Below are 15,647 nucleotides of genomic sequence, written 5' to 3'. Positions count from 1 at the left end.
TCTCTCTCCCACTCAAACTCTTAGTTTTCCTATTTCCCTCCATTTCTGTAATTTATATCCTTTCTCCATGTCTTTTTAGCATGCCTGCGCTGTAAGACTCAGGGTGCAAAGTCTCCCACTCTGGTGCCCTCACCCATCTGATTTATAATCCTTCTTGGCATTCCCCAATTCCTCCTGATGGAGCCTCTTGGCACCTGCATCCTTGGCAACAACAGCCATTAAGCAGAGCTGCTCTGTTCCACATTCTTTTTTCTTCCTTCACTTCCTCTTCTCCATTGCCATCTAAAGCATATGGAGGATGGTTATGGTCTGGTACCTTTGTGACTGAACTACCTTGCATCCCAAACAACTACTCCCAGGAAGTAACAGAGGAATTTTCAAATTCACATTCCTCTAGATAATCTATACTACATTTTCTCTGTTCTATATCCAATGGCCATTAAGGTAAATCTGCCATTGTTGCAAAGAATGCGTGCTCAGACCTATCAGTGAAACAGAACTATTTCACCAGCACTACCGATTCAAGCATGGAGAGTATGAAGTGGCACTATACTAAGACTCACAGAGAGACAGTTTTGTGTATGTATGTGTGGGTACAATGGGGATAATGAGGATATAATTACAAGGTGATAAATCAATGGTTGAACAAAGAGAAAACACGGCACTACTTAAAACAACCAAATCTTTTAATTAGAAAGCAACAAACATGCAAACAGCAGGTATAGAAATTTATTTGAACCAACGTTTTTACTATCATGAAAGTTACTTGAAAACATTGATCCAAGCTCCCACATTTGCAGGTTAAGGAAAATATTGCACTTTGCATCTTCTAGCACCCCTCATACATGGCAAAACATTTTAAAAACATTTTTGCTTATTTTACTTGCACACTCTCCCAAAGTCATGCACACAGTCATTCAAAAACAAAAGGTTAGGTTATCCAAAAGCAATACCTTAGAATTGCACTAAAGCTCTGTAAGGAAAAATATAATTAATGTCTTATACAAATTCCATTAACGTCTAGGTGCTTGCACACAACTGCCAGTTACTCTTCATCTTCATTTTCATTCTCCTGACCAGATCCTTCTGATCTGTCACCTTCCAATCGGTCTGTAAGGCACAGAGAAGATTTAGTGAAGAGAACTTCTGAAGTTTTGGGGTATTGGCAATTTTTATAATTTAGTATCCCTCTGGGCTATTACACAATGCACAGTGGCTGTGGGTTATACAGTAACAGAACCATGAAAGAATCTGAAACTGGACTGACAGCAGAGATCGGGTAGATATATTGTAACAAGAAAGAACAGTGACAGCAAAAGCTCTAAAGGACTTCCAGGCATAAAAGCGAATTTTGTGTACAAAAGGAGAAACCTTGTAGGTGCTGACTGGCTGTCAGCACAGGAAAGATGAATGCAAGCATGATATTAAAAAGAGACAGTGAATCCAAGAGACTGAGAATAATTTTCTGAGGAGCTAAAACTAGAATAGCTGCGATTAGAAAATCTGTATACTCCAGAAAACAGGGGAACTGCTATTTGTCACTGTATACATGAGAAAAAAAAAACAGTACTTTTTGATGTAAATATTTAGAGAAAGGCAAATACAGAAATGTGTGTGGGAACATGACTGGCTCAAGATGTATCACTCAAACATGCACTGTTAGGTTAAGAAAAAGTTCACCCAGCAGGAACACAGAAAACATAATAAATGAAGAAAAACACCAGCTAATGTATTCATTGACAGCAGAGGTGAGGCACGCCACTGAGCTGGATACAGTGGCTTTGCTCTTCCTTTCCTGTCCGTCTGCTCCTAACAGATCAGTGGGAGGTGAAAGAGGAGCAGCAGCTGCTGCCAGGCAGAGTTTCCCTCCTGCCCCACTGTACAAGCCCACTGTTCTGCTCAGCAAGTGCTGGACTCCTCACATTCAATATTTAACACCATCATCACCCTCATCTACTAGGTTTCTATGCCTTGTGTCATATCAGCCCCCCAAAACTTCCCCTCTCTGCTTCTTACCCAGTACCATGCCTCCATTGTCCTACTTCTTCAGTTTCAACCCACTGCAGTCAGCTTAAGCACTAACACCCAGGAACATGAGTTTCCAGTGACTATTATCCATGCAACCCCTCCTATCACCAGTTTCAGACCCTAGTGAACAAGGAATGCTAGTACCTGCAGCAAAAGGTTTGCTCATTACACAGTCCTGGATCTTCACACCTTCCTTCATTCCCAGGCAATCCCAAGTCCACAACGAGTGTCAGTTTCTTATGACTCATTCCAGTCACCCCAACACTTTTTCCATCACAGCCCTCATCTCCTAGAGATCTTTTCTTACTGAATATGTTTCAGCATAGAATTAGTACTACATTACTAATAAGCACATTACTAACAAACTATTACAGGGTGGATAGTATGGGAACATCTAAAATATATTGTGCATTTTTCTTGTTCTTTGTTTTGAGATAAAACAATCGAACAAACACAAAAAAAGAACAACCAGCTGCAAAATGCTGCAAGTCTCACCGTACAGAAGCTATTCCTAAGTACTTCTATTAAGAGACTCATGAAGAACCACTGAAACCTCTCACAAACCCCAACGTAGCCACATACAGCTGAAGATCTTGATGGTTCCCCAGTCCATCTGCTATTTCATAGATCAACATGGTGGTCAAGTTCTAAAGAAGTCTCTCACCTGCTCTTATATGATTCAAAGATGCCAACATTCGTAACATAAAAGAAGCTGGAACAGTAATAGTGTTTCTGGTTTCTTCCAGCATTAATTCATTACGTGTTATAACCTGGCAGCAGGGAAGGGGGAAAAAAAAAACAGTGTAAAAATGAATACAAAATTGTAGTGCATCAGTATTAGTTTGACAATACAAAGTTTCTAGTTTCTATGCATTTACAGAACCCAAAATTACAGTATTTGTATGTGGTATGAAAAGTAAGCTATCTGCAGGCAGAGTTCACTGTCTAGTTGTCTAACTAAAGAGTATTCTAGTAAGATCATCGTTCTGTTGTCTGTGTCCATGGTAGATACTGAGACAGGCAGCTGAGAAAAAACTTTTGTAAATTAGACCTTGCAAGAAATAAGGACGACTGATGAGAGAATGTGCTGTTCCAGATGGCAACTGTTGCAGACAGCAAAGATCTAGCACTAGCACTGGCCAAGAATGTGGGAAGGAAAAGAGATGAGGTTATCCTAAACTCCTACCTTCATGCTGCTTAAAACTTTTGGAGAAAATCCAAGGAACACAAGCAATTATTCTATCCCAGTTCAGGAACATTCTTCAGCTCCATAATTCTTTCTGAACATGTCTACAGCTTACCTCTAAATTACTTGAAATAGCCATCTCTTACTGCCTTAGTTTCAAGGAAGAGAAGTCCACTAACAAATACCTTTAAGCTCTTTTGCCTCCTTCCTTCCTCAAGGTAGTTCCTTGCCAACCCTCTTGCTTTGCCATTAAGTTCTAATCCCACACCTTCACTTGCCTCTCAAACCATGGTTTTTTTGGTTATCACAAAGCATAAACATTTCTTTAGGTGGAGACACGTTCGGACCTTAATACGGTCCTTCCTCGAAGACCATATGCTGTAAGGCAGGTAAATAAAGCATTTCTTTTTTTCTTGAGACTCATTCTCAAGCCTGTTCATCTTCTGAGGAAAATGTTCTTGCAGATGTCTGCAGTGTGCTGTTCCCAGCCAAATCAAAGCTCCTCTTTTCTGTTATTTTCATCTACTTATCAAGCACTTTTCACAGCTGATCACTCCCAAAAAGAAGCAAAGTGAGAAGATAGCATGCTGCCATTTTTCCTCTTTCATCTTCTATTTCTCCAATGCATCATCAGTAACACCTTTTTGACAGCCTGTTCATCTTTTCAGCTCCTTCTGAGGCTTTTTCTGTGTCCAGAGATTTGTTCCCATTGTCGCCATTTTTTCCTACTCCCTAAGGTCATGTCCTCTTTTAATTTTAAATGTGGTTCTATATCTATAGTAAACACTCCCCAAATGTAATTCTTCCTCCTCTCTTGCCTTTCCATGGCTATGAAGAAGTTAGTTCAGCTATTTTAGATACTTATTGTAGCCAAAATTAATGTGGTAAAAACTCTGTTTCTATCAGGTTCTCTTGTTCTCTACATAGATATTTCGATACTAGGATCAAATTAAACAAACAAACAAATCAAAACCCATGTAAAATCACAAAATATACTGTTGTCAAATTTACTGCAAGTCAATTTTTAATTGAAAAAGCTACTAAAATTCAAAATTACTAAAAATCAAGTAACAAAATTCTCAATATAATTACTTTTAGCACACATTTATGTTAGTTTGTTTAAAGACGACTAGTGCCTTGATTTCTGACTCCTGCCAGTTTTTCTTCCTTATGTGACTGTTCATACCTTTTCCAACTTTCCTCCATACATAACTTATTACTGTATTTCGTACCTATAATTTCTAGGAGTTAATGAAATACAAAGTGCCTCCGTGTGCTGCCAATTATAGGAAAGTTAGCTGTCATAAAGGACAGCTTTTTATTTGTAGCTCATTTGTTTAATATTAAATAACTGTTAGTTTAATATCAATGATTTGCAATGAAGACTTTTGTAGAACTGGAAGATGCAACATTACTGTGGAAAAGGAGGGAAGGTTCTTACCTCATCTGCAAGTTTTCTGTTAAAAATCCTGGATTCTTCCAATGGTGACCAAATTTTTATATCATAGTCAATACCGGAAGAGGCCAGAACTAGAAATAAGTAATATTAATAATTCTAATTAAATATGTCTTTACCAGTATTTTCTGCACTTAAGTGGAGTTGAAGAAAAATAACTTCACTTACTGTACTACTAGAAACATTTAATTGCAAAAGTCAGCTCTACGCTGAACACACAACTACATAATTCTCCCTATGGGACCTGAGAAAGAAGACATATGCAAACTTCAAGAGACCTTTAAAATAAACAAAAAAGAAACCACCATAACATTGGAGCAGAAAGTAAGAACAAACTCAGCTACTAATATATTTCTGATGGTGATCTGATAATTATACACATTAGTAACAAAGCCTTAGGACTTCTGAATTCAGTTACAGAGACAGAAGCAAGAAATTTTCAAATATAGTTTTATATTTGATAATTTTGATGTCCTTCATGTAAATTTCTTTGACATTCAAATATACAAAAGCAATGGACGCTCTCATAAACAATTCTACAATACACAAAACAAAATTCCATTTTCTAGATCATTGCACGAAAACACTATGGAGATAAGACTTCCATAGAAGCATCTCAGTAACTTGAAAACTGTACAAGTTTAACAATCTTATCCTCATCTGGTATTATTATAACTTTATTTGTTTACAGTTGACTGTTATTCTAGAGCCATGTAGGCTATGAAGAAAAAAGAAATAACATGAATGCTTTCTTTGTGTCAGAAACTGTAGTATCGTTCAGATATTCCATCCACATGTCAGATGACATCTGATTCCTTCTACTACTTCTGTTCACCTTTTCTATAAATATTTCTCCTGAAATACAAACTGATAAAATTTCTATGAATTTTATTTCTTTTAATCTCACAAAGACGGCGAGTCTGAGACACACTTCACTCAATTTTTAAACAGAGAAAGTAGAGACCTGATTCAAGTATCAATTCCCACAGTGTTGCTGGCATCTCAGTGACCCCATATTTCCCTCACTGTGTCATGGAAAACATTTAATGTACTGGAGGGAGCAAGAAATTGATATTCTTTTTACTGCATCTTAACTTTCTATAAATACTATGTCAGTAACATTTTCATTCCAAGAAGTTATTGAGTAAGGAGGCTTTCAAGGGTTGAAAAGTCATTAGTAAAAGACCAAATCATAAGCAGTATTATCTAATTTATATTGGAAGAACAAAAAAGAGTTTGATGAAAAGCTACCATTACAATGCTCTATTGAGCTACACAGAATTGAAGATTGAGTTTTGAGACTTTTACTATAGATAACCTGAACGCAGCCTGTGAAAAATGATCATCTTACTTGGGTCAAATGGATGAGGCTGAAGACAGTTCACCACATGATTATCAGCTTCCAGCAGCATGAGATGTTCGGCAGTATGTCGATCCCATATAAAAATATGGCCACAATCTGAACCACTCATGACAAAGTTAGATCCCCAAAAATTGGCTTCTTTTATCTGCAGTAAGAACACAAATAAAACTTACTTTATAACACCAGCTTGGGAAACATTGAAGGGCATACTCCCATTTCTACAATAACATTGCATCTGAATTAAGAGCTCTGCAAATGGAGAAAGACCACTTAAAGAAATCTGAAAGAAACATTTAAAGAAAAACAATTAAAAAAAAGAAAATTCAGAAGGTCTTCAGTGCAAATTGACTGCTAACAGAAAAATGGAGAGGAGCTGGGACAGACACAGCAATTTGGAAATAAGAGAAATTATATTGTACCTGAAGTTCTACAGATAATGACAGCAGATATGTTACTTTCCAGAGTGATGAGATGGATACTGGAGACAGGGGTACACAAAACACTTTTTGGGAAGAGTTTGGTAAACTAAAGTGAGTGACAGGCTAATAAATAGTGGGGATTTTCCATTTACAGAATAAGAGGAGACAGAAGCTTACGAAAACTGGGGGGTGGGAATTAACTGTCTCTGACAGATAAAAAGGGGTCATGGAATCAAATATTTTAGTTTATTTTTCTCTATAATCTATCAGATAAGAACTAAGACTTTCTGGTTCAAGTCCAAAATTAGAGTTAGAAGCCTTGGAAAAGGAAGACATTCAAGTAGAAGTGAGTCCTAAGCTATTACAGCAGTACTTAAGTAGATGAAAGTAGAAGCACGCCTCCCTGCAAGTGCAACCAGTAATATTATAGTTTTACTGTTTGTTTTTAATTTATTTATTATTGTTTTTGTTTGTTTTGACACAGTGATGACACATTCTACTATATATGGTTGCTCCTACCTTTGTTTTGTTAGGATATCCAAGCACCTTTGTGAAATGTTTGAAGTGATATGGCTAACATTTGACACATCTGTAGTTTTCTCATTCTACCAGTGAAGAATACTTGTAATAAGGGCCAAATTGATTTTATTATATATATATATTTTTTAATTTTAAACACAGACGATGCTTTACTAAGTTTACAGGTGGCATGTTCTGTGAGGACCTACAGTTCATACAGAAGGTCATTCTATCTTGGACCAATTTAGGGAATTTTACTTTACAGTGACCGGACTAATATCACACAAACTATATTCAGTATTAAATCACTTATTCATCAAAAATAAAAATTGGATCATCTCCGTTTTCAGCCTACAGCCAACTCCTCTGCAACTTCATTGATAACAAGTTAGTTTGACCCTGGATAGTAATTGGCTGTAGCTAAAACAGTCAAGGAAGATTTCTTCGGTGTTCACTGGAGAACTACACATTTGTAGGAGGAAATTCACCCCTGAGAATAAGACAATGATAATTTTACTTGAAAGATGCAAAAAATACCAAGTTTTTTTTTTTTCATAAACCAGAAAAACTATGAGAAAATTCACAAATACAGCATTGTGACTAAAGAGCGTGCATTTTTTTGTGAGTGAACACAGGTGGACTGGATGTGCCACTGACTGGAGCATATGACAGAAGGATCCAAGGTCCAGAGAAAGCTTCCGGAAAGACAGCCACTTTTCACTGTAAATGTATAGTTCGTTGTGAAATTCTGCAATCAGTGAAATGATGCAGACAACATGCATTGGGCTCTACTCTTCTGGCAGCTTCTTCAGGAAGATCTGAATGTTAAGGGAAGATGATGGACAGCTTCCTTTGGAGCAGAGGGACCATCTCAATAGAGATGGAAAAGGCTTCCTCTCTCATTCAGCCTCTTCCCTCACAATCAGCCTCTGGTATCTGCTTGTTCTCTCCATCCCATGAAACAAAACACCCTCTTAGTAAAAGGAGAAGGGGTCTTAGGGAACAACATACTCATGTTGTTAGGCTAGTATACTATACAGGGATTTACTACATCTTCCATTCCCTTTTCCTTGCATCAAGTGCTATAATTCAGTAGGTATTTACGTCTTAAACTCCTTAAACATTCATAGTCTCATCAGTATCATTGTTCCAGATATTATTTGCTAACAACGCTGTGAATGCTTTTGTCATGAAGTCACCGCCTCCTGCTAAGAGACTTCAGAATGGCTAGACTGTCTTGTCCTTGATTCTGAGGATTAAAGAAAATAGCAAATATAGCCAATTCCAAGGTAACTAACTTGACCTGTATTTGACTTGCAAAATATTCTGGGAGACAAGTGAGGAGCCAGATCTAAACTGTTTTCTTCTCTTTTTCCCCATCCCTTCCCTGAATATATGGTATTGTCACGGGCTTATAATTACTAGATGATACATTATTCTTATATTATTTGTATTTATATTGCATTGACTCATATAATTATTTTTATTAGACTAATATTATTTTATTTCTTAAATACTATTTACTTATAATTTAGTATTTACTATACAAGTATTTATTTATTTATTATAGATTTACTGATCAGTGGGAAAATCCTGACTCACTGAGTGTCTCACAGAACTGCAATCTAATGAGTTCTGGAACTAACACGGCTGAAGCAGTCCTACAAAACAGAGTAGTATTACAATGCATATGATCATGTAAACAACAGAGAAATCACAGGCCAGAAGAAACTGGCAGGATTATCAGATATCAATTTTCTTGAGATATAACACATTATTACACACCTGTTACATTCATGATAGTCTTATGACTACAGCCTAAAAGACTGTGACTTGTTTAATTTCTGTGCCAAAAAAAGAAACTTAGACTAATTTTCAAGAAACAACAATTATGTTGTTAAACGTAAAGTAATCTTCCCATCCCAAGGCCTCTCTTGCCTTCACATCTGTAACCCAAATGACGTCAAACTAGTCAAAAGACGTCAATGACTAGTCTGAGCAAACAAGAATGGGTTACTTCCTTCACTAAATGTTATAGTCACCTTCAGAAGTCATTTCTACTGTTTAACTTTGAGTAAATACAAAGTAACCACTGCTCAACTATTTGAAGTGAGAAAAGGCTAGGCAGCAGTATCTTTCTCACTCTATCTTCTACACCATCCACACACAGGGTCAGAGGTTAGATGGTATGGCAAAAGGAGTAACAGTCAAAGAATGATGGCAGAAGAAGAACATTCAAAACTCAGTCACAAACAAGGTATCAGCTGAAAGCTTCAAAATAATCCAATGTTTGGGTGAGAGAAAAGTGTTGGGAAGTCAAAAATGTAAATCTACACAAAATATTACACTTTAAAAAGTTGTTAAGTACCTCTTATTATTTTTTTCAAATTGACATATGCTGGGCAGAAGAGATGCCTATATAAACAGAAGTATCCTATACAGCAAAGTTCACACAGATGATTTCAATGTTTGAAGTTTAGCATAAAATAATTTCATAATTTATGGTATTTAAGAATGTCTCATATGTAAGAGACAGAAACTTGACCTTGAGAGAGGGCAAAAGACCATCTGCACAGAATTCTACTATGGAATTATTTTCCAAGTAGCACATCACAATAAAACTCTAAAGAGGGTAATGCCTGCATCCTTGCTTTTTGCATAGTCTTCTCAGAAAATGCACAGGCAAAAAGGACAGACACATAGTCTTGCTCTGCACTTTGCCCCAACCATCTTACTTTAAAAATTGCCATGATAAAACAACCATATTAGTAAGCTGAACCATTACCACTGTTAAAAATATGTGCTGCATTTCCAGCATAAGTATGTCCAGTTTCAAATTTCAGGCTTGGGATCTTGCTAGACCTTTGTCTACAGAATATGTACCAGTGATACAGTCAGTGCAATCAAGTCATCTTTAAGACTAAAAATAAGCCAGACAAATAGCATTCCTGGATTCTGTAGTGCAAGACACATTTCCAATATTTTTCTCTTACAGTTCTATTTTTGTTTTTCAAATAGAAGTGCATCCTTAGTATGTCCAATAATAAATAATCTTATATTTTAATTCTCAATTGTGCCTTCTTTCTGCTTTCTTTATATTCCCTTAAGCAACTGTTTATTTTACATTTCTAATACTTACAGAACTTAATTTTAGTGTCACATAAAATCAACCGATTTCAGATTCACATTAAAATATTTTGTGTTTTCAAATTTATATACACATTTTTACTGTATGCATACATAACCTATCTGCTTATTAGTTCCATACAAGTGCTCTATTAAAGAAAAAAGTTTCTTTAAAGCTAACATTTTAAAATGGGAACTTGGGGTGAGTGGATTGAGAGGAAGAATGGCAAATATATGAAAGAAGATACAACTAGGACAGGAGAGAAAAATACTATGGAAGAGACAACAAAAGAACTGAAGGCGTAAGGCAGAAGACAAATTTTGAAGAGAAAGGACAGTCTGGGCTCAAAAGAACATTCTTTTTTTCCTAGAGGTAAAAAGAAAGAAGAAATCCCACTCCTCAGCATTCCACTACCATTGCACACCCTGCTGCCATTGCACTTTACGGTCTGTTTCATGGAAGAATGGTAATATCCACTCTCCTGGTGACATTACTCAAGGGGATATGTGGCAGGGATGTGTGTGCTGGACATAAAAAGTTCCAGGCCTGCAAATGGGGCAAGCAAACATCAACATAATGCTACTATTTTTATTTTTTGCAAAAATCTGTCACTTTCTGACAAATATAAAGAATTACCCTCAAAATATGCTATTAATTTTTTTTGTAAGATTGACAAATTAAACTCTCAGAAGTAAGGAAGTACCAGAATTATTAATATAATATGATATTATTATATTTTTACTATATATTAAAATAATTGATGTTCATGTAATTGACAAGACAATTTCAACCCTGGATAGCTCAGGTGTATAGGATGCAAGACCTCTCTAACCTGTCTCCTTCCTAAATTCCAAATGAAAATCATCTCTCTTCTTGCAGAAAAGAGGGTGTCCATCAAAAAATAAAAACAAAAAAAGATTAAAATGAATTTTGCCACCATAGAAACCTAAGTGGGAAATTACACCCTCTTCTTCCACTGCATACATTCCTTGTCAGAGGTGCTCACACAAAACAAAAGCTGAAACACAAAATCAAATGCTGAAGAAACTAAACAAAACGCATGAAATAATCCATAATAACAACACATACACAAATGGAGACTGAATTGAAAACACTGAGGCAAGCTTAGCTTTAATATCTCCTATCTACTAACTGTTTAATGCTATGACTTTTAACTAGTCATAACTAGTTTTTAACTAACTTTTAACAAACTAATGTTTGGGGTTTTTTTTGAGTATTTAATATTAATTTGTGAAATCAGTGCAAAATCTTGTCATTAATCAATTTTATTCTAAGTGCTTATGCATATTGAAACATGCTTTTACTGAATCATTTTCCCAAGTGTAATAAAAGCCATTCATACAAACTCTAGAAAACTGGTTTTGGAGGAAGAAGAACTACTCTCAGATCAGCTGCAAAATCATACACCCGCTACTTCTACAAAATACCACCTAATATTGAAAACTTGACATCTTCACAGTACTGTAAAAAGGACAAAAAGAAATATGAAGGAAAAAATGCACTACTGCTTTACAAACAGTAACTGTATTTTTCTTAAAATATAGCATTTTATATGAAAAAGACAGGGTATATAGTACAGATATTAAAAACTAATAACTAACAGTATCTGCCTTTTTAAAATTTAAGTATGTCAAAGCTCTTCAGAATTACTGTTGAAGTATATTTGAAGCTCTTTAAATAGAAAGTAATGATTAAATAAGAATTTGAAGAGCTTGGAAGGAAAAGTGAGGATTCAATAATAATTTTGAAGGTAGTCACATTTTATACCACTTAAGCTGACAGACAAAATGAAAAAGAAGTTAAGAGAAACACACAAGATTTAAAAGGAAGTTAAGGAGACGGTCAAACTCCCAAAAACTTACATGCTTAGCACGGTGATACACAAGTCATGCTAATTTTAATTTTCATTTAGAGCAAATTATACGGCTTCCAACTGAATATACAAGTAGAAGTGCTGACAATGTCTGTTTTGGCAGGCATACTAATTCACGCCATAAAAAATCTACAAAAAATCGCCAAAAAAATCTACAGTTCCAAAAGCAAACAAAGTTTGTACCATTGTCCGGGAGTTCCGATGACCTTTATAAACCATCTTTATTAAAGGACGTCTAATATTCAAAGTCTCCAGTTCTTCCATTTCTTTTCTTTCTTTCCTCCTTCTGAAGAGCTCCTGAATGCGGGCAACAGCAGATCGTCTACAAATAGCACACAAAGAGAACGCTACTGAAAGGCCATCTCCAAACACTGAAATGAGCTATCAAAACAGGGCTATCAAATAACAATTAGGCACTCAAACACACTCTTCATAAGTTTGGTACAAACATCAACATTATCCCAAATGTAAAATTACAGACTTTAAATTTTTCCATCCTGGCTTAGAGCAAGAATAGCATGCAAGACAGTGGACTGTCAAGTGATGCAACATTTTATTGCCTATCTTAAGTATAAACTTCAGATGTTATTTTAATTTTATTATTATAAAATTAACGTGCTGTTTTATTGTTCAGTGCTAGAGATATACTCCTAAATTCTGAAGTGAAAAACTTATGCCCAAACAATTTTTTTTCAATTTAAAAAAGTTGAAGGATCTAGTGTGTCTTCTAGTGTTTTGTTGTTGTTTTTTCCAAATTTCATGAAATGCATTCCTCCTTGCTATTTCCTTATGACAAGGCTCAAGGCTTAGACAGCTTTAAAAAGTTCCCACTACAGACAGAAATGACTTGAAATCATTTATAGTAGAAACTATCTGTATATTAGCACTGGGCCTACAGCAGAAGACTTCCTAGAATAATAGAAAAAAAAATAGCTAAATACTATATTCTGTTTTGTGACTGTTTAGGTCCAGGAAACTACTTTTTGATCAATCTGTGAAAAGCCTCTTGGTGTTGTGTTTTTCATGTTAAGCTCTTAGTTTTCAGATTCTCAAAATTCCAGTTATAAACAAACTGCCATGACCCACCACCTGCATCCAGCTCTTTTTCTTCTTTTATTCTGTGTCAAGGTTCCTATTAGGCTTGAGGTCCAGAACACAGTCCATGGGGAATGTCATTCCCAGAAGAAGCAGGTACTCATTTTTGCAGAAAGCAAGTAATCAAGCTATAACAGGAATTTATAGAATCCCAAAAACTAATCTGAGCCAGAACTGAATACATTTGTAACCTCAGTACACTGCTATGAGAAGGCTAATAACCTGAAGTAGTCCTTAAGCAATATGGTAGTATTTTAATTGCTGATTCTAGAGACTCTTGCAACATGAGAGTCTTCTTTCCCCCCAAAAAAACCACTAGTTCTCTCTCTTAATTTCCTCTACCAGTGATCTGTACATATGTTTGTTTCATTTTTGTCATAGGAGAAATTTGGACAAAAAGAAGATAAAACACGTGTTATCCTACAAGCTAAACAAAGATGGAAAATGAATGCAAGCAATGAGTTATTAATACAGAAGATATATATATATCTTATACAAAACTGTCATACTAAGACAGGTCTTCTAATACAGCTGAACTTTTAAAATATATTTTAATACTATTGTTTTTACAGAAATTAGAAGAGATTTGTAAATGTTAGCCGATAAATCCACTTAATAGTGGGCTAATACATTTCCTGAAAATTTGTCTAGCAAACAATCCCAGAAAAAGGACTACTACTATTAACATTGTGAGACTTTTCTACACCCACTCCCCCAGCAATTTCATATCTAGGCAATTTTCTGGTTCCTCCTTCCTATACTACACTAAATAAATATACTGAGTTTGTTATTTAGTCCGTACAATATATGGAGTCTCAACTGTAATTTTCAGCAGATTTAAGAACAAAGATCTTCAAAGTCCTTATACACTGAAGAGGAAAGAAAACAAAAAAAACCTCATGTTCTACATCTATTATGCTTTAAAGATCATCAAATTATTTTCCTTACTGGTTTACTTCCATGTGAAGGAAAATGATGGGTGGCACGTATATGATAGACCACGTATATAAAATACTTGCAAAAATTTTAAGCAATTATTCATACACATTTGGTTTTGTTTGAAAAAAAAAAGATATTGTTTCTGTGAGAAAGTAAAAGCAATAATCATTTAATAATTATTCTGTTACCAACCACATCAATGATCATGGTTTTGGAAACAACACACAGCTGTTCAGCACAGTGAGACCCTTTTGGTTTCAAGACAATGCCTGCTAGCCTTACAGCTACTGCTTACTATTATTCCCATTTGGATTTTGGGATGGAGTGTACTTATCCACATTAATTATCAAAAATATGTGTAGTGGAAAAGTTGAGAAGTTAATCATTAGGTCTGACAAAGCAGTAAACTTGTCTAGCTCTTTTAGAAGGGTTACTTGCTAGATAGCAGCTAAAAAGGTCTTGGGATTAGAAGATGGTGTTAAAAGTAACTAACTAGTATCCCTGAGTAGTTTCTTGAATAATTTTTGGTTATAGCATCTCTATAAAAGTTAATGTCTCCCTCTAAATTCGTCTAACGCACACATTACAAAAAAAGTCAAGGATATTCAGCACTGAGAATCATGCATTTTTAAATAAAAGCAGAAGCACAAAAGCAACTTTTGATAAAAACACTGTCTTTCAACTAGATTCAGTTCTAAGTTAAAAAAAATAATAATTTTGGCTCTTATTTTTGAATGGCATGAATGGGCTGATATTTAGTTCTCTTTTACAGTCAATGACTACCTTCCACAGTGAGAATGTAGCCAAGCACATGTGACTATAACTGTGATGCTGTTATCAGGCATTCTAGTAACACACTGCTAAAAGCAGGAGCCTGGCAGAAGCAAGCCTTCTGCAGTAAAGATATATATGAGCCTAATCTAATGCTATTTCAGAACTAAGAACCTCTCTTAGAGGTTTGGTTTCTCCATAACTAAAGATTTTCTGTACATTTTTAAGAAACTTGAAGAAAAAAAAGATGGCATTTGTTTTAATGGCTTTTTAGTTTACACTTATATTTGTGATAAGTAATTCCTGTCCATGACATGAACTTAGGCAGTAGCCTAAGCATTTGCATCATCTGTAGATACAGAAGCATGCTGTGCAATTCTTTCCTCTTCCAAAGTTTGGCCAAAGCTAAGCCTGACTACGAGCTGCTGTTTCCTCTCCAAACTCCACACCCTTTGTAGTAAATTTAATTATCTGAATATCAGCACACATTGTGTTGGCATTCTTCAGGCAACTCCATCAACTGATGAAACTAAACATTATTTATCCATATTCAGGCAACAAATAATGAAGATGCCTGAGAAATGTAGGATATAGATTAATATTATTGTTATTAATTTTACAGAACAGAAAATGTTATGTCTTGTATTGCCAAAGAAACTACTGTGGGTAGTTCTCTGACTTTAGAATAATTCAATACTACTGTCCCCTCTGAATGTATAAAGCTAAAGAATGTTTTGCCAAATTTTGTGCTACCTCATGTAATATCTTACAATAAAGTTGGTGTGTACAGTCTTGATGAGACTGCACCCACGACAATATACAGTACTTCCACCATCTCAGTGGAATGTAC

General features: G+C 35.4%; 1 protein-coding gene across 12 annotated transcripts in view; it reads right to left on the bottom strand.

Moving 5' to 3' along the window:
* Positions 1-668: 668 nt before the first annotated feature.
* Positions 669-15,647, bottom strand: part of DCAF6 (DDB1 and CUL4 associated factor 6) — an 83,371-nt gene continuing 68,392 nt past the window's right edge. For all 12 annotated transcript variants that reach the window (XM_080586456.1, XM_080586461.1, XM_080586460.1 and 9 more), the window contains 5 exons: positions 12,176-12,314; positions 6,022-6,178; positions 4,656-4,744; positions 2,693-2,798; positions 669-1,110 (listed from right to left, as the gene is read on the bottom strand). In XM_080586456.1, coding sequence (XP_080442582.1) covers positions 1,046-1,110; positions 2,693-2,798; positions 4,656-4,744; positions 6,022-6,178; positions 12,176-12,314 — 556 coding nt within the window. In that variant the 3' untranslated portion in view covers positions 669-1,045. The remainder of the gene's footprint in view (positions 1,111-2,692; positions 2,799-4,655; positions 4,745-6,021; positions 6,179-12,175; positions 12,315-15,647) is intronic.

This window comes from Anser brachyrhynchus (genome assembly GCF_964034855.1).
Source record: "Anser brachyrhynchus genome assembly, chromosome: 1".
Taxonomy (NCBI): Eukaryota; Metazoa; Chordata; class Aves; order Anseriformes; family Anatidae; genus Anser; species Anser brachyrhynchus.
Note: the sequence above shows the minus strand (reverse complement) of the source record. Positions and strands in the feature narration are given on the sequence as shown.